The sequence below is a fragment of the Antechinus flavipes genome, chromosome 1, assembly GCF_016432865.1.
Source record: "Antechinus flavipes isolate AdamAnt ecotype Samford, QLD, Australia chromosome 1, AdamAnt_v2, whole genome shotgun sequence".
Classification (NCBI taxonomy): domain Eukaryota; kingdom Metazoa; phylum Chordata; class Mammalia; order Dasyuromorphia; family Dasyuridae; genus Antechinus; species Antechinus flavipes.
Genome location: NC_067398.1, coordinates 351,899,200 through 351,920,104, shown reverse-complemented (window position 1 = coordinate 351,920,104; position 20,905 = coordinate 351,899,200). Strand labels below are relative to the sequence as shown.

The following is a 20,905-nucleotide window of genomic DNA, read 5'->3' as shown; positions in this document are numbered from 1 at the left end:
ATAGAACATCTCATTAAAAACAAAACAAAAGATTTTGGTATCCTCATGCTCAGGTTTGTGTTTATCACATTAGCATTTTCCTAATGTATATGTGATAGAAAGATGAAGAAGAAAAGAATTAGGGAGATATATGGCCCATATATCATTCGATGATTATGCTGACTTTGAAGAAACCTTTGTTCAATTCAGTCATATTTAAATTTGTATTCTATTTAGTCCACTAGTAGATTCGTGACTAGCTTTTAGGGAAAGGGTCATGTTTTAATCACCTTATACTCCTTCAAGCGCAAAGCTTAGCACTTAGCATATAGTAGTTATTCAATTAATGTTTGTTTCATTGAATCTTGTGTTCTAAACCCTAGATATTAGGAAATACTGAAATAAAGGGGACTTCTATATTCGTATCTTTAAATTTTTACGTGGGCTGTTAAAGTTAATTAAATACTAAGAGTTCAGTTTTTTAAGACTATTATATTTCTTTTTTAGGGCTATTCTATTTCATTATTTAGGATTCATATTGTGGTTTTTATTTTCATTTTATATTCCTCTAAAATATGTTAAAGGAAATAGGATCAATAACATTTTTTCCCCTATGACCACATCATCCAATTAGGTAATCATAATTATCCTTAAAAAGTTTCTGCTTCCAGCCAAGCATTCTGCTTTGGCCAGTGACATATACAAAGTAAAATCAGATCTAAACACTCAATGTGAAATGGAAGAATAAACAATTAATGAGCTTGCGATTTACAGAATTTAGACAGTCAACCCAGATGTGAAGGGAAGGAAAGAGTTACTTTTCTGGGGTTTGAACTCTGACTTAGCTTTCTATTCTCTCTCATCTCATCTTCTCTTTTTCCTCTTCAATATGACAAAAAATATTGCCACTGTCTTGATCCAGTAATCAATCCTAAATTATATAGTAATTAGGTGTTTTTCAAGCTTAATCCAGGTTCAAAATATAATTCTCACCTTTGCCCTTTAGCTTCTCAGATTTAGACTAACAATGGACTTGATATTTTAGTGAATTTGATCATCATCACTAGAATTCTAACAAAGTAATATCAGCTTCATATTAAACAGTTTATATATTATATATATATATATATATGCATATATGACTGAATCTTTCATTTTAAAATGAAACTTGAGTGAGTCAGGGACGATTATAGGTGTCCTCTTCACACAAAAAAGTATTCTCCCAAACATAATTTCTTCTCCAAAAAAATTGCTTGTTATTTCAACATATTAGGCACAGAAAGATTTCCAAATCTAGAAAATAGCTATATTTTCATGTTAGTTCCAAATTCTATTGAGCTGCTCATCAGTCAGGAAAAGTTTTAAGAATAAGCTACACAGATTCAAGAAAATAAAATAATCTCGTGATCTGAGTCATCTGAAGTTAGAAATGTAAACCTAAAAAAAGAGCTATACTTTTAACGCCTGCATTTTGATTATGTGGTATTGTGTTAGTGGCTGTTGTTTCCGTACATTTTCAATAATTACCAAATTGTTATTAAGATAAAAACAGAATTTATTCAAATCAGAAATAGTATATTACTACTTTAAAACCATGCAAAAGTCTTTGTAACTGTGAGAATGAGATGACTTCATTACTTTCTTTATGTGGGGTGTGTGTGTGTGTGTGTGTGTGTGTGTGTGTGTGTGTTTGTGTGTGTGTTTTTTTTGACAACAAAAATTTGAGGAGGGATACAAGCCCAATGTAAAAGAATATTGCTTTGAGATGTCCTATTCGGTTACTTTAGTCACAACTACTACATATGAAGGAATCTGAAACCTGTCAAAGAACACTCATGTAGAGTCAAAAGAACACTGGATTTAGAATGAAAACATCAAGGCTTACTTCGAGTCATGGTTCAAATCTCAACATCACCATTAATCAATATTTGTGTAATTTTTAAGTATATATATATATATGTATATATATATATATAATGTATATATGTAATGTATATATGTATATATAATTTGTGTAATTTCTTTTTCAAAGTGAAAATGTGCTACATTGAGGCAAATTGCTCTTCAGCATAGTAAACACAGAAGAAAGGGTTCTATTATATGTGCTAAGAAGTGTTTTGGTAAAGTGAGAGTGGTTTGCATTCCTTAGATGTCATTAATGCTTTGTCCCTGAACTACTCCCAAAGTCATATACTACAATATGATTCTAAGAAGGAATTTTGCACAGAGCAGTCTCTACAATGGGAAAGTTAAATAATATTAAAGTTCTACATATCACTTGTCTATTCCTGCTTCTGACACAACACAAACATAATCTGACTTCCTCTTTCACTTTTTCCCTCTTTTCTTCTTTCCTTTCTTTTTTTTTTTTAACTTCTCCTTTCTCTTCCTTTAAGCTGGTAATACTGATATTGATAATACTTTGTTATCCAAAAAACCCACTGAAATTTCATCTCACATTCATAAATTGGGAAAGATACCCAAAATGGGAATAGTTAATATTTGCTGTGGTTGTGGAAAGCTAGATACACTAATGGGTGGTTGATTAGTGTTTTACCATTCTAGAAACACTTTGTAATTATGTGAAGAAAGTGACAAAAGAGCCCATATCCTTTGACCCAGCAACCCTTTTTCTAGGCATAGACCACCAGAAAAGCAATGATAATAATATATATTTTTAAAGCCTTACATACACTAAAATAATTACAGCAGCACTTTTTGTGGTAATAAACATAGGAAGACAAAAGAGATACTCAGCAATTAAGTAAATTGTGAGATATGATTAGTAATAATTTTTATTATAAAATATAATAACAATAGTTAACTATTAATAATTATTTATCATGTAGTTTTCTATGTAGCACTTTGAAGTTTGCAATGATTTCATGTTATCTCAGTAAAAAAATTATCAGTATGATGAATATTAAGAATACAGTGAAAGCAAATGAAGTGATGTAAAAGTGGAGTAAGCAAAGTCAAGGAAACAATATACACTATCACTACAATAATGGAAATGGAGGTAAAAACGTCCAAAATGATTGAAGTGCCAGTTTGTGAAAGTATAATGACTACCTCAAACAAGAACTATGTGGGTTCTTTGAAAAAGTAGAGGCTTACGAGGTGGAACATTACAAAGGTGGACTTTTAAAATCTGTTTTTTTTGCTAGTTTTTCCCCTCTTATTTTGTCCTTTATTTTAGTGGACAAGGGAAGCAAACATTGGAAAACTGAGGTGATAAAAGATATCAACAAATTTTATTTAAAAAACAAATTACCAACAAAAAATAAACAAAAAGGCAATATAATTCAGAAAGAAAATAGTTTAGAAAACCAAAAGGAGCTTTTTCTTGTCTCAGCCATTAATTTTTAAGTAATATGAAGCAGACAAATGAGAAACACTATCGTGGCAATTTCAAAAAATAAGCAGCCATTTGAAAGAATGAATGAGAACACATTTTGAGAAATTTCCCAATTATAACAATATGTAATTTCAAAATTATATTGAAAAAATAGTGAAGAAAAATTAGCCAATGGAAAGCTTTTTAACTTGTATAAATTATTTCTCATAAACTGTTCTAAAATTCATTTTCATATAATTAGCTGATTCTTATTTCACATTTACAAATATTAAATATGTGCCATTGGCTTGAATATTCTGTAGATTTATTCATTACATTATTTTAAAATTTCTCTTTTGAAAGAAAAAATTTTTAGAGGCCAGGGAAAATGCATCAATGTGTTAGAGACATTTTCTTGATATCAGCAGTCATTCTTTCCCTTTGCATGTTGAATTTGCTGTCACAAGCCTATTGTGTAAATTGCATAGATTTCAATCCTTATCCAGAGTCTCTTAATTTCATTTTTTTAAAAATTTTACAAAAAAAAATTGTATTTGTATTAGTTAGTATTAACTCTGACATGGCCATCTATCAAGAAACCTGTAGAGCCTTTTTCCCTTTTTGGGGGGAATTGCAATTGAAATATGAGTAGACTTACAACTTCTCATACCCACTCACCCATTTTTTATACTGGACTAACTCAGAATATCCATAAACATTTTGAAGTAATAGAAATCTAAATATTCCTGGCTAGGCAAACTGAGTAGAACTGAATTATAATGAATCAACAGCTATCATTTTATGACCAAAGTAATCAAATCAAAATATCAACCACTAACCCAGATGAGATTCAAAGGTCATGCAAGAAGCCAAAGGCTCTGTTTAGTACTGCCTAAAAACCTCAAGAGAATCTTTGCATTGAAACACTCCATTGCGCTGGTGGTGTTTTAGGGACAAGTTACTCTTTATTGATAAGTAAGTTAGCATTCTAATAATATCTTTTAGGAACAAGTTACTCTTTGTTGACAAAAAAAAAAGTTCTGATAAGTTCTTATATAGATATTTACCAAATTAAGAAAACTGAACAAGTTTACAAGGAAGTCCTTAATAACAAGGGAGCTGATGAGGAAAGAGCTATCTTGCTGCACCCAAATATATCCATATATTTACTGTTCAATTACTAAATCAAGTCCCTTATCTGATTATTTTTCCTCTAACAAATCTAATAGTCATTTAAAAACAATAGGGAAAGAGAAAAAAAAGTTATTTTGTATCCTTACATGGATACAAATATTTTAGTGGGAAAAAATGTTTTTCTACAGTAGTAAAATGTTCTTCAATAATTCCCTGTAATACATTACTACTGACTGGAAACTCTTAAAATCTGGATAATCCTTGCTTGGTGTTTTTGTTGCTCACTTAAAAGAATCCTGTCCAAATAAAAGTTCCCTTAAGAACACAGAAGACTCAGATCCATAGCCCCATATTAAAGGCATATTCCAAAAGAAACATACTGGTTACCAGTCAGTACTTGTCCTACATAGTAAAAATGTTAATGTGTGAGTACCCAGATCAGTGATTTCTCTCATTTCAAATGTTCTTAGAGAACTTGGCCTCTCTCTCTCTGTTGATCTTAATACATAATTTGTATTGATACTTACTTTAATGCATATAATATCTCTCTCCTATTAAATTATGTGTCCCCTTTTTTTAAAATCATTTTTATATCTTTGAAGTGCCCAAACCAAGGACACATGGCAGGGACAGAATAAATGTTTGATTCTTTTAATGGAATTGTGTGCATTTTTAGGATTTACATCATCCACTCATAATAAAATGTTATCATTTCCCTATATCAAGAAAGAATGATTCTTCAATGACAAAATATCTTGGGGTAATATAATAAAAAATACTACTCAGCCTGACCATATATATGCCCACATGGATGAAATTTATTCAGTAAACCCTGGACAAAAAGTACCTCCTAAATGGAGTCAATTTACACAGAACCATCTGGATTGCTTTGGCATTTATTTACTTTTTTTAGGATGCATGTCTTTACTACCTCTAAAAGGATCTGACATGATGATCATTGTCTTAAAATTCCTAATATAGTGGAGACATATGCAGAAGAGAGAAGGTTGCTTTCTTTCTGAGAAAAGCCTTGAAATCCAGATCCTCACCTTATTTTTTAACCATAAAAAGATTTTCTTTCCTTTAGTTTTTTTTTTTTTTTAATCAAGAGATCTAAATATCAATCACTTGACAATAAGTTTTTTCTACAGCAACTCTCGTAAGGTTATAATTTCTATTCTAGTAAGGTTATAATTTCTATGCTGTTTTGTGGCATGCAGCATATGAATTAAGGGTACATTCTAATATATGTATATGTATTAGACATTATACAAATTATTGTTTTATATATATAATATTAATGCAAATCTTATGAACTTCCCATAAGACCAAGATTATAATAAAATGATATTACCATATTTAGATTTTAATTAAGTATAGTAGTTTAATCTACTAAATATGAGGTCTAGTCCTATATATGATGTTGTCATAAATGACATATATTCACTCCAAAAAGTGGCTCAGTACTTGTTTTGTTTTTTCCCCCAGTTGTAAAAAGGAAAACCTCAGAGAATCAACAGTTTGCTTTCAAACAAAAATCAAGTCATCTACTTCTAAAAATTCCTTCCTGCAAAATCAGTCACTTATTTTTGTGATATATGCCTAATTCAGTCAAACTTAATTGATTTGACAATTACAAATCTGATTCAATAAAGTGACTGATTTATTTCTGATGCTATAGCTCTAGCCCCAATGTGAAATCATGGGAGAATTAAGCCTTTGAAATGTAAAGAAATCCTTTGTAGTTTTAATGAGAACCAGTTACTGATTCTGAGAGTGGATAGATGTTGGATCTCTTTAGAAACCTATAGAAAGAGTTAGATAGACACTACTTTTTCTTATGTAAGGAAAACTCCAAACCCTGTAACTTGGAATATCAGTAGGGACCCAAAGAACAGATTGTGATAGTGTGTGTGTGTGTGTGTGTGTGTGTGTGTGTGCGCGCGCGCATGCGTGTTGGCTCTTGAGTTCAATTTGCTGAGCTAGACCTTCTTTTGTACAATTTGACTCATCACCTGAAAATGAATTATCCTTAATTTTTTTTTTTCAAAACTGTCTTCTTCTATAAAGCGAACATAATAAAATTTAAAAGTAGGTAAACTTGGGGAAAAATCATTCTGAATGAAAACAAGCTTAAGCAATATCATTAAAAAACACTGTTAACAAATTCTAACTAAGCTCTCAAGTTGACACTGGTAGATGAGAAAATCTTTAGCAGGGTATTTAACTAGACCTTAAAATTACTTTCTTCTTTTTAATTTTTATAACTAAAGTCTCAATTTCTTTAACAAAAAAAAAAAAATTAGTAGTCAATTGCTCAGTGCCCTCTGAACTCCAAGGGTGACTCCCCTGACCCAAGTCTGACACTGCACCATTAATGTCAGATAAACCATTTAGTTCAAACACAATTCTTTTCTGTGCAAAAATCTGCTAGAGGTGGAAAATGTAGCAGTTTGTAAACAATAAAGAGCCATGTTTCAGACTAGACAGCTTATCTGACAGAGCAGTGCTTTCATTAAAAACAGTGGGTGGGAGACTCGTGGACATAGTCGCATTTCCTATCACAATGCAGTAGACTGTCTTGGCCTCCATATTTAAGAGTTTAATGGGAAGGAGGGCAGACAGGATAAAAGAGTTTGGCTGACATGGATTTTCAGCTTAAACAACAAACTGAAAGGAGTAAGCCCTGGGCTCTAGCTAACTTAAATTTTAAATACTGTTCAGATTGAAAAAGCAATCTGGTCTTTTGAATATTTTTTCCCTTAGGAAATATACATTATTATTATTTAATATGAATGCATTACTTTGTATGTTCTGTTATATTAATTTATTAAGTTATTGGTACTAAAGCACTTTATTTTTCTCATTTGTTAATACATCCCTCTACAGAAAATAAATATCCTTTTAATTAATTTGAATAATTTTAGATCATCAGAACAGTTTTAGGACTTAGGGAAGCTTCTTCTAGCCTGGTTCATGGCTTAGGCACTAATTTGTAAGGACAATTATATTCAAAATTTTGGCTTCTGCAATCTTTAGGGTCAAATACATGAGTTCTCACAATTATAATTGTTTTTGTTATAACTGAATAAACTAAATTTCTTTTTTAAAAAGTCTAACTGGAGAAATTTGTCTTTGGAAAACAGAACTCCAAAAGAGAAAAATGTTATCTATCAATCATAGATACTAGTTTTCAAGAGAGAGTGTGAGATTGTACTTTATATAATAAAACATAAACTAATAAATTATCATTTAAAAATGAAAATATCTTAAAATTATATGTTCAGACACCCTATAATTAAAAATATTTTGCTGAGGATTAAATATGGAACCTCAATGTCACCTTTAAACACCAAAATTGATGTCATGAGTTAAAATGGAAATGTGAGCATTTTTCTACTTATGTTAGCTTCAAATCTAACACCTCAATTTTTTTTTTTGATGGGTTTGATGATGATACTGGTGTCTGGCCCATCAGTTCAATCAGAGTCCTGCTTTCAATAAAACAGAATATAGCAGGCCAAGTTTTTAGTACTCAGGTCAATTACACATCCACATTTTGACAATTTGCTAGGAAAATATCAGTCATTTTAAAGCCTTGTAAAATTCCCAAGTGAAATTATTCATAAACAAAATGAGTTGCTATTTTTCCTCTACCAAGAAAAGAATTCAAGATAATGGAAAAAAAAGAAAAAGAAGAAAACTTTAACGTTTTGACTTCTTCCACTTTTAACTTTCTGGACTTCTGCTGCACTATTCTACCTACTTGTGAAAATCTGACTATTTAAACTGAAGAGCTGACAAAATTTTGGTGTAAATACAGGCCTTGAAGTACTAACCTCACCTAAAAACTTACCAGTGCACATACATTTATTGAATTACCAAATTTTTCATATATAAGAAAATGGCATACACACATACTGGTACTGAATATAGATTAGTCAATTAAGATACCAAATTGTATAAAATAAATGGCAAATTCCCTAAAACCACAACATTGTATACATGTTTTCTAAGAAAATAAATATTCAGAAAAGGATATATAATTTTCAAAATATATCTACTTACTTTGTATTCTGGAATTGACAAAAGGAGGAGAAAGATTGTCATGTGATCCAAGGTCCCTGCTGGTCATATGTTCATAGTGGGTCCCATCTCCGTAGTTCTATTAATAATAATAATAAAAAAGAGTATGCCTTAAAAGATTTGGTTCTAAGCAGGTACAAAAGCAGAAAAGAAAATTATTTGTACATAATGGAAATTACATTCAATTTGGGGTCAGAAGATTGCAGTTCCCAACGTAATAGCAATATAGCCAAAAGCAATTTATTGATTTTTCTCATTTTTATATATAAAAAAAAATTTGGAATTTTAGGAATGCTATTATTATTGTTCATTTTTAAAACTCCAGATAACAAATAAAATTGAAATTAAGAAACATCAATTTCATCCACTTGCACTATGGAGAAGCCCAGATGAAAGTGTTATAGGCAAAAAGATGGGTTTTTTTTTCTTTTAAAAACTTTATTTACACTAAGTCAAATGATCATTTAGAAAGGATACAAGATGGATTTATTTTATGATGCAATATCTAATTCCAGAGTCACTTCAAATTACTCTTAGGCTTTCATATCATTAATTGATTAATTAATTTCATGCCAGTAATTAATATGTGATTTTGAGGAACATCAATATAATATATTTAAGTAACTGATAGTGCACAATTGCACAGGGATCATAAAGTAGGTATATTTGGGGATATCCTCAATAGCTGCTATTTTCCTCTTTATTTTAATAGCCAAAATAAACCCATACACCCACACACCCACACAACTACAAACTCTTTAGTTTGATGGATCACTTAATTTAAATGTGTAGATTCCAATACATAGGGAGGAAAGCAGATTTTTATTTTATTTTTTTTTATCAAAGCATCTATTCTATCTTGATAGAATGCTTAAACTGATCAGAAAAAAAAAATTCTTCTAATTCTACAGAGAAGTCCAAATTAAATTTACTTAGGGGTATCAGTCTACATTCTTCATTGTTTTATACATATCACTGCTCTTCAAGTTTTATCAAAATCTGTAATCAAATATGTTAGTCAAAGGGGAAAATCTGCCCCAGGAGAAAAGTTACCTTTCACCATTGGTGAAGGGTCTGCTAAGATCTGGCAAAAGTGCTTAAAGTCTTCTGTGTTTTACATTGATTACAGGAAATTAGAGAGCAGTGAAATTCTAAAATTTAATTCAACAAATCTGCCCATGTGCAAAAATTTTCCATGATTTAAACTGACACAAGTAAGAACCTTGGATTTTGCAAACAAAAAAAATGCAAATAAAATTATGACAGATTCAAAATTGTTCACTGAGATATTTTTAGATTAGTTTCAAAAGAGCTGATAGAAATAAACTATAAAAATCTAAATAGTTCTAACCTGTCCATTTTTCAGACAGATGAGCAAAACTGTTCTAATACAGACAAGGCAAAACCACAAGAAATCCAATAAATCTGAATAATCCTCATGATCAGGAGAAATGCAGTAATCTCCTACACTTACTGTTGAGGGGAATGAATTTCCTTCTTTGAGTGAAGACTGTAACACGAGGAGGAGGAAAGATTTCCTCAACCCATCCATATAACACATTAGAGTATCAAACTCGACAGCTGGTGCAAAGGCTCAACAAAGTGATTGGTAAGTATAAAGACACTGCAATACTTTGAAGGCTAAAGTTAGGATGAGAGTGCCACAGGACAGGTGGAAGTACCCACACTGCTTTGAAATATTCTGATTTTGACAATCTGACTTCTTAATGTGCCTCTGATACCAACATAAAAACCTTCCTTAAAATAACCCCCCAAAGCAAATTACATATAAATACACCATTTTAGTTTAGGTTTTTGTTTTTTCCTTGCAAGCTTATGGATTTGGTTCATCTTATTCATATTACATGAACACACACATGCATAAATTCTTACAAATTGATACATATAAAATATGATGAAATATGGTTTAAGAGTTTTTAATATTTTTGTGAGAATATGCAATTGGACATTTGATAGTCGCCTGTGTTTTCCATTTATTCCAAGAAATTAGAGAGCAGGGAAATTCTAAAGTTTAAATCTACAAATCTGCCTGTGTGCAAAAATATTCCGTGATTTGCAGTATGCTAATATCACTAAATATTGGAACTAAAAGGTATCTCAAAAATCATCTACTGTACTTCTCTCATTTTTGAATGAGGAAATGGGATTCAGATAATTAAGTGCATTTTTCAAGGTCAATCACTTGGACATAAAAAACTAGCAGCAAAAATAAGACTTAAATGTGCATGCTCTAATTTACCATCCAAAGGGCTTTTCCACTAAACAACAGCTACAAATAGACAAATAATAAGAAAAACAAATAATGAAAAGACAACAGCATAAAACTGAGAAGAAAGCAGTATCATTTGAATGTGCCCATGTGCCCAATCAGGAATCAAGAATTCCAGTGGTAAAATAATAAGAGCATATTTCTGAAGTAAAGTCACTTTCCTGTATTTTCCTGTATTCATATAAACAATAATACAAGAGTCATAATCTCTACAGCCAATTCTTGTCATTGTTTCTAAGCTGTCCAGCCTACTAGTTACAATTTCCTCCAGTATAGGAACCATCCTTGAATCATACTTCTGGTCAGGAAAAGCAAGCAGGTGTCAAATTCAGTAACAGGATCAGCTAAGATAGTAAAAGAAAAAAAAAAATTCAAAGACAAACTGATCTGCTCCCAACTTAGTATGCATTTATTTCTATGAAATCAGGTGTATAAAACTCATCTTACATTTATTAATTTATATATGCAGTCTGTCTGGTTGTAGGAAAAAAAAAGATTAGATATACTTACCCTGGATGGACTTGGATGTCCTCCATTCCCCCAGGACCCTGAGCTAGTTCTGTCTTCTACATCTAGGGACAAGAAAAAAGTTCTTTAGGCTTTATTGCAATAATTCTTTCTTTTTGTATATGCACTTTTAAATTAATGTTTCAAATTAATCTCCTGTTGCCTTTAATTAAGAATCAGGCACAGGGCTACTACGATGATAGTGGCTTCTGACCCAACTACTTAAATTAACTCATTTAAATTCACAGCAGAAATGAACCGGACCCTCAGGAACCAGAGGTTTGAACATAAAAAATTATATCCATCCTTCACTGTTTTATGAGCCTCAATTTTTTGTACTATAACTATTCTTAAATTTTTATCAAAATCTATAACCAAATAGGCTTCTTAAACTTTCATTCTATCTTTAAGGGGAAAAAAAGGACTGATATAAACAGAAAAACATGTAAATAAGTATAAATGAATCAACTATGTCCTTTTTTTCAATGTTTAAAGAATTCTTTCCTTTTACTTGAGGACCATGTACATGTATCATCAAATAGAGAGTAGAATAAGGTTATATCTGATTTGGGATTTAATAAATATTTTCTCTTACCTTGGAACACTTGGCATTTATAAGGTACTAGGGGTACAATGATAAAGCAAGACAAAGTCCTCGGTCTCTAGGAATGTATAGCCTAGCCCAGGGAATAAAATACATACCCTGCTAAGAATGATACAAGGTAGATTGTGATCAAGCTAAAGGATAGCCATGGACAATAAAATTACTCTAAACTACCCCCAATTAAGTATTATTATTGGATAAATAGAAATAAGCTTAATGCCTCAATTGGTAGACCTGAAATGTGAGAAGTATACTTAAAAAAGCAATATGCTATTTTAAAACACATAAACATTAGAAGATTTAGTTAATGCAAGAAATAATCTCAAATTTCCTTGAATAAATATTTTTGTAATAAACGGTTTAGCTGTTATGCTATTAATTATGACTTCATGGAAGATCACTGACACAGCCATCACCAACTCTCCAAGACAGAATGGAAGAGAAGGTATGAAATTTGCTCTCATAGACATAATACCATTTACTGTTTCTTAACATTTTAATGATACTGCTTATTCCTTTAATGTTACTACCACCACTCTTTTTATTGCTTCTATTTCATTATCAGTAGCAGCAATCATCATGATATAATTAATTGATTTATTTATTGAGCATAAGATATATGGTATTTCAGTATATCTTAAGAAGTAAACAATTAACTATCAGGATAGGGCTTGGATTGTATTTTTTTGGAAGGGCTCCTTTTAGGTATATAGTAAAAAAGAAGGAATCTTGTCACTTCAAAATATATTCCAGCTGCAAAGACATGTTTCCCATAGACAGTCAAAATCAGTACATTATATGTTTCAAGGCAGGTAAAGAAAACTAAATTTGTATCAAAGTTTGTGAGAAGACATACAGTTTCTATAAATTTGCTTTAAAAAACCAAATGACTTGTTTCACAATGTTTGTGCTTTGCTGATGTACTCGGTGAAATGATTTTTCAGGACTCTGGGATTTTGACACTAATGAAATGTATAGCTTATAAAGTCATCCTAATCCATAAGTAGAAATCAAATATTTTAAATATAAATAATGGCATCCTTCTTCCATTACAAGTCCTTAAGAATCTACTCCCCCCAATCTCACACCTGAAGGCATGAATATGTAATTTAGTCCTAAAATGAAGCATGTGGATAAATGAAGTTAAGTTTAATGTCTCAACTGGTACATCTGAAATATGAGAGGTGTAGTTAAAAAAGCAATATGTTATTTAAACATAATCTAGCCTCAAGTTAAAACAGAAAAAGAAAGTTAAAAGGAAATTGAATTTTAATTCATCTGTTTCCTAGGATGTGCTCTATCACTTTGGTTGAATTGTTTGTTTTCCATTTTTAAAAAATGTATTAGTTAAACATGAATAAATGATGAGCAGTAAGGGGGGAAGGATTATATATAATTGGGAAATGATATGGAATTTGGGGAAAAAAAGGAAAACTAAGAGGAAGAATTGGAATTGGGCTTTGACCCTATTTCTTGCTATATGCCCTGCGCTTTATGAAGTCTAGCTCAGATCAGATCTGTAGCTTCACAGGGGTTCTTCAAATGCCTCTTCTGCCCACGTGAAAAAAGTAAAGATGACGGTCAACTAGCAGCCAGCTAATTAACAGGCAGCTAAAATACATCAAAACTTGAGTATTCCCAACTGGGCATTTTCAAAAGCGAGCAATCCACTAATTAAAAATGTTGGAAGTCAAGCTTTTTCAAAGCAGGTTAAATACTAGTTGGGTTCCTTCACACATGGATTCCCAGCCAATCAGATAAGGCTGCTCTTTTTTCTACATATTTTCTTTATGCCTCTCTCTTCTGTCTAGTTCTCCTACTCAATAGCATTTCTTTTTTTTGCTTTTTTTTCCTATTTACTAGTCTCTTTTTTTCTTCTCCAGGCATGACAAAGCCTGAGGCTCTACTTTGACAATCAGGACAAATTGCTAACAATCTCGGTTGCTCTAAATGGTCCTGATCTAATTTTACTTTTGATATAACTGATGCTGAATTAAAAGATAAATAATAATAGCAATGAACAACTAAAATTTTACAGGTCATTTCACAACCTCAAATAAATCATTAGCTTTTTAAAAATCCACCTTTTAAAATGAGAATAGCCATTAGACAGCAAATATTTACTGAGAGCCTACTACGTGCAAAAAAAAGTTTTATGGGACCCATTGTTCTTAGCTCATGAACACAGCTAGGAAGTGACAGAAGCAAAATTACTGAACAATGCAGCAGCAAGTCCAAAATGATATAGTAAAAGCTAAGAACATAAAGTTGATTTAATTAATTGGGCTGGCCTTCAATTCCCCTCCTTACTGCAGTTCACTTTCTGAGAAAGCAATAAGAATACTGAAGGACATAAGTTCTACAAGGGAAAAAGAAAGATATTAGAGGCTGGTATAATCCCAAAGTGGAATTATAACCTTTGTGAATTCCAGTAAGGCTGGGCTAAATTCAATATGATTTAATATACATTTATTGCGAGTACTAGATGTAGCTCTAGGTTAGACTCTTTATACATAAAGAAAAATCTTGGGGGGGGGGGAGAACAGCATAAATCTTATAATTAGGGAAAAATTCTCATGAGGGAATTGACAATATTCAGGGATTTTTTTTTTGTCTGCTTCATTAGGATGTGCCTAATTAGGTCCAAATAAAGAGAAGTAAAAGGAAAAAGTCAAATATGGTGAAAATCCAGTGGCTCCTCCTCCCCTTATTCCCAACAAGAATTATAACTGCAAGAAAGAAAAGTCCAGCTTTAGGATCAGGATTATTTTTTATTTATCTTTCACCATATAATTGTTTAAATTTCAAATCTGGTCAGTTGATAAAAACTTTGAAGAGAAGTAGACTGTATTCTCGCTCTGGTTCTGTCAATAGGCAGGAGAGGAGGAAGGAGGGAAGTGAGGGATGTTGGTGGAGGTGTAGGGGAGAGGTACTGTTTGGCAGGAACTATGCAATCTGGTTTCATTAGTGTAGAGGAAATCAAAGTCCTGGTAAGGAACCTATACCCTTTCTGCAATTCTATTTCAGAAAACTGTTAAGTGAATTAAAAGGTTAAATAATTTGCCCAGGGTTATTTATGTTTGGAGGTGGAACAGCAACACTGATCTCCCCAGGCCAGACTTCTCCATGATATACCACACTGCCTTAATTGGATAAATTATTTTAGACCATGTATTCTTAACCAGAGGTTTTTGAAGTCCTAAGGAATCAAAGGATATATTTCCAGGGGTTTCAGTGAACATGGATGTGTGAAAAGTATTACTTGGTTACTTCATTAACCTTTAACTGAAATTTAGCATCTCCTTCAATCATGAATGCAAGTAATAAACATTATTCTGAGAAGAGGTCACAAAACTGACAAATGGGCTGATGTCTTCCTCCCCCCCCCAAAAAAAAATTAAAAACCTCTATCTTAGACAAACCACTTTTGATAAAATGAGAAGGTTGGGCTTGATAGATTGCAAGGTATCTTTAGTGCTGAATTTTTGATCCTATGATCCCTATCTGAGCTCACTCTTCCTCATTTGTAAAGTGCAGAGTTAAACTAAACAATTTCTAAGGTTCTTTTCAAATTGGATAGTATTTGGTTTTATAGTCCCTTCAGGCTGTCACTGAACTTCAAAATGTCATTGTGTTTCCTGATCAACAAGTATATATAAAAAGTTCACATATCAAGACATTATACTAGTTCTTAGGGATATAGAAAATATAAAAATCTGTTTCTGAACCTCAATCAGCATAGAATCTAGTTGGAGAGCTAAAATATAATAATAGTAATATAGTACTACTTCAGAACTTGTCCACTTTGAAACTCACTGAATTAGATATCTGAAGCATTGAAACAAGAAAAAATGTTTCAGCACTCAAAGCTTTTTGCACTTGGTTGTTGTCTTGGTTGAGTATTAGAATGTGAAATTGGCCAGGTATATAGCCCAGCTCCTGCTGCTGCTGTTATTTCCCTCAGTCATAAGCAGCTCCTTCCCAATGAAGGGAGCTGTGTAAGAGACTGTCATTAATAAAGCTACAGAAAGATAAAAGAGAATTGAGGCTGAGAAAAAAGCATTAGATTTGGGAATTAGGAAATCAATCTGAACTATAAAGTTCCAACTAAATGTTGGAAAAGTTCCTTTGACTTTCTGATGAAACTCTCTGATTTTAAAGATGAGGGATCTCAAGTTAAGTGATTTCCCTATGATCACATGGCTAGAGAGAACAGAGCTGGACAAGAATTCAGTGATCTTTGCATTTCACTATATTGTCACAAATTTGCCTTTTACTATCTCAAGAGATAGAAATGCTATGCCCATCAAAATACCTTCAACATTTCTTTGCCCTTTAACATATGAAGTTGTGAAAGGTTTAGTTGATTTGAAATATATTTTTATAACTTCTAGGTTTAGCATGAAGGACAACAAGTATTCTCCCCATCTATTAGATCTAGGTAAATAACACCTTCACATTAAAAACTCACAAATCCCATCTTTTCTATAAGCCTCTTGGCACTTCATATAATTTCATTCCTAAGTATTTAATTCATTAATTTAAAGAAATTTTACTTAATAATTCTTTTTATTTGTCATTATTTTATATCTTTTACATAATGAAATGTGATTTCTTAAACAATGTGTACTGATCAAAGGCCTCAGACCTGAACTATATTTAATCAGCTATAGGAGGCATTTTCTATAACTAAGTGTAGTTATACTGTCCAACAATTTGCATGTAAAAAAATTGATTCTCTTTGACCTACCTTCTTAGTTCTAGGATCCTAGAAAGGTACAGTCAACATTTCCATGTTTAAAGCATAGGTCATCCTGCTCACAGTTCCATGTTACTCATGAAAAAGTAATTATGAAACATTGTGAGGTATATACTATCTCAAATTCTTCTCTCTATTACTATTAAATATCCTCTCCACCATTACTGGAAAATCACAGACTGCATACGTTTGTAGCTCCAACTAATTTCCTAGTCCAGGAAGAACCGTTGGCTAGGCCCTCAATACAAACTGAGATGGCATATGCTCTCCGTCAGTGCCAGCTGAATTTAGAGTTCAAAATATTTCATCAGCAAAGAGCGTGCTAAGGATGTGCACATTTTCATTAGCACCCAATATAATAGGAACTCTGAGTGTAGAATTACTTGGATGTCAAATGTTGAGTACTACTACAGATGTATGGGAAGTTGAGGAGCACTGACTATTGACATGACACATTCAATGCCCATGAGTCTGCTTTTTCCTTCCTGTACTCCTGTGCTGTAAGAAACAAGATAGTCTTCATAATGAATGATTTCAGCTTTTATGAGATAATTTCCAACATACCCTAGATTTGAAGGAACTAATGTTCATCATTATGTGATTTTGTTTGTCCCTTTAAATCTGAAGATTCTATTGAATGAAACCTTATATTTATTTCATTTCAAGTAGAAACTAAAGCATCCTAAAAAGTCATTGCTGTCAATCTCAATCCATAGCAAACATGTCTAAAAAGAGAGATATGATCTCATATCCCTTACTAATGCCATTCAGCAAAAGGATGGAGAATTTGATATACTATAGAAAATACAAAAGAAACTGGTTTTTAAAAAGCAAAGATTTATTTCCTTTTAAATTTCAAATGAATTTTTCTAATAATGTGATCTTTATGATGCAAATCTAGAAAAAATTGTTTTCAATATATTCAAAGTGAACTATTCCTCAAAAAATAAGTATTCAATAACTTCGGAATTCCTAGAAGCTAAAATAATACTTTCAAAATTCTTTCCAAAATTGATTTCCATCCATTTTGTTAATATTGCAAAGAAAAGAATGTGTCATTAAACAACAGCTAAAACTGATAAGGATTCAGTCATAGAAAGTAGAGCTAGGAGGGATGTTAGAGAACACATAGTACAATATACTCATTTTATATATAAGGACACCAAAGCTCAGATCACAAAAGGTAAAAAATCAGGAGATTCGCATTGATCCCAATCAATCTATTGTCTACCACTCTAAAATAGAATCTGCCTCCATGATAAAATGACAAATCTGCTGTTTTTCAAAAAGGATACCATTGCATTGGTTGTTTCCTAATCTGAAATAGATGCTTCATGAAGATTCAAAGCAATGATAGGGAGGTAATTCTTTTGCAAATAAGACACAGAGCACTATTAATTTTGAATTCTATCAAATTTCTATCTAGGGCATTATTAACAAATATCTCAACTGAATAACACATGTTCAATTATCAAGATGATCAACTGACCTAAACCGAAAATAAACCAAAGATTTATATCCAAAATTTCACATCAAAGCAAGGTAGTTAGGTGGTACAGGAGACCTGGAGTCTGGCTGAATTGAGTTCAAATCCAGACTCAGAAACTTACTGATTATATGATTATAAGAAGTTATTTAACCAACCCCCCCATGCCTCAGTTTCCTCATTTGTAAAATGGGAATGAGGTTGTAAAGATAAAATGAGATGATATTTGTAAAGCATGTTGCAAAACTCAAATCACTATATAAGTATTAGCTATTATTATTACTAGCTCTAAATAAATCAAAGTTTCACTGCTATTGATATTAGAATACTAACCCTGCAGTTACGTCAAAAAACATGTAATATCCCATTTAATTTCATGGAGGCTACTAATGTATAGAAACAAGGTATTCATATAGAAAAGGTTTTCAATTCAAAGGAAAGCTAATCTCTTTAAAACTTCATGATTCCTACTAAGATTGAAGGACAAAAGTGCAAGCCTCTGATACTTACTCCCTCTGTAAATCATTTAACTCCTTTTGCCTCAGTTTCTCCTTCTATAAAAGAAGGATGTGTATCAGAAATCCTGTAAGGTCACAACTAGTTTTGATTATATGATTGACCCGCTGAATGGGAAAAGTCTTTAGTGAGAAAATCACATAAATTTTATATTATACTAATATAATTTTGTATTATGATTTCAGGAATATCAAAATCTCAAAATATCTTTGATATTTAGTCCTCTGGTGGAATTCATAAAGATTTTGGCTCACAGAGGCATAAGAGGATAAGAGGGGAGGCATCTGAAAATTTTTCAACCTAATTTGTCATGCTAGAAGACTGGAAAATATTTTACATGACTAGTCTGAGACTCAGAATTGTGAGGCATTTTTATGTTTTTAAGGTTAAAATAATTTTGTCAAAATTATTTTAAATGACCACCATTTAGTTTTACTCTCCCCCACATTTATTTCCAATGAACATGCAAAGCAGGTAACGTGAGGATGAAAAGTATTTAGAAAACTGGACTTTTGAAACTGCAAAGGAATAAATTTGATAATAGACTTCATCTATTAACAAATCAGAAAATTCAGCTTTGATAATAGACAAACACACACACACACACACACACACACACACACACACACAAAAGCAAACAAAAAACCAAAACTTTGACAATTCAAAGTAGTTTTTAATGTTTAAAACACTCAAATGGTAAAACTTAATTTTTAAAATTGGCTTTAAAATGCCTAATAAATAACTTATACTTAGCATAAAATATATTTTTTTAAAAAGCTAAGATGAAATATCCAACAGCTTTATCTACCCTCCCCCTTTTTTCCCCTTGGGTACCATTTTTATGGAATGCTAAGAAGGGGCATGTTAGCTTAATTAAAATGTTTGTATATTGTAATTGCTGTGAATTTACAATAGTCTACTCCCAAATGACACCTCTACTTTTCCCCCCTTGCTTTCTTTCCCTTCATACTTTTTAAAATGACACTTTCTTTTTCCCTTTTTTCCATCTTTTCATAATAGAATATTATCATAACTTCTATCCTTACTACTATACTGTTGTATATTGGGCTAATATTAAATAAGATGCTAATTTTAAACACTGGCCCTCCAAAAGTAAAGAAAAAAACTCCAATAAAAACCAACAACTACATAACAATTAAAGTAAAAACTCATTCCTAAATGCAAAAGGTATATCTACATTGCTAAAAATTCACTCTACCTCTAGTGTTATTCTTTCAATAGCGAAGTTCTTTCACTTATGTTGACCTGAAAATGACAAGCCATCAATCCTGCATGCTATCTTCAAGGGTCATGTCTTAGTTTTAGTCCAATTTTCTTTGTATTTAGACTTAAATGTGCAAACCACACTATATTACTCTGCAAAACATCAATGAGAAGGCTTAATTAAGTAACACTGACAGATAAATCCATTTCTTTCGCAGTAATCAAATCAAAGCAGGTTGACATAACACAGGAGCTTAATACAGTTATTCCCTTGTAATTGGAAAAAGGCCCTTTACTTCTCATTAAAGCAATCTTCTGGGTATTGGTATAATAAGAAGGCTCAGGGCTTTAATACTGCCCTATAAAAGTCTCAAGATACAGACCCCTTAAGCAAACAAGCCAGATTATCTAATTCCTTGATCACAGCAGAACATGTAGTTCCTACTGTTTTAAACTACTAATTCTTTATCTCAGTTACAATTAAAAAGAAGTAAATCAGTATAAAACATGTACAATGAAAATTGGTACAAATGTATATGCCCTGCTTGCTTATTTAAAGGCCTACCAACATAAGTACTTGAAAGAAAAGTCTTTCTTAAAATGTGTAAGTTTTGTGATTATGACTTTACTAGGTATTCTTCATAGTATACTGAAATTGTCCATTTGAAAGGATTGGAAGGAAAACTGAAATTTGAACTGAATGTTCCAAGCATCTGCTATTTAAAAAAATGTTAACTAGGGACTATAGCTTGCTTTGAACTATGTGCTTTTTGGAATACATTTATATCAAGCTCAACAATGTTCTGCTGTGCTCATTTTCTGGGACTAAACAGAGACAAAGATATCTACATCCTACTCCCAATCACCAATCTCATTAGGTCTCTGCCACTTACGTGTTGACTTTCTGATAACCAGTGACACCACTGAGATGTGTTCTCTTCTATGACTCTGAAAATACAGAAAAACACATGTTTCTGGCCAAC

The 20,905-nt window shown here is 31.8% G+C and overlaps 1 protein-coding gene across 6 annotated transcripts in view; it reads right to left on the bottom strand.

Annotated features, from left to right (window-relative positions):
- TCF4 (transcription factor 4) overlaps positions 1 to 20,905 on the bottom strand; it is a 412,574-nt gene that overhangs the window by 257,686 nt on the left and 133,983 nt on the right. For all 6 annotated transcript variants that reach the window (XM_051969592.1, XM_051969595.1, XM_051969593.1 and 3 more), the window contains 2 exons: positions 11,337 to 11,398; positions 8,519 to 8,615 (listed from right to left, as the gene is read on the bottom strand). In XM_051969592.1, coding sequence (XP_051825552.1) covers positions 8,519 to 8,615; positions 11,337 to 11,398 — 159 coding nt within the window. The remainder of the gene's footprint in view (positions 1 to 8,518; positions 8,616 to 11,336; positions 11,399 to 20,905) is intronic.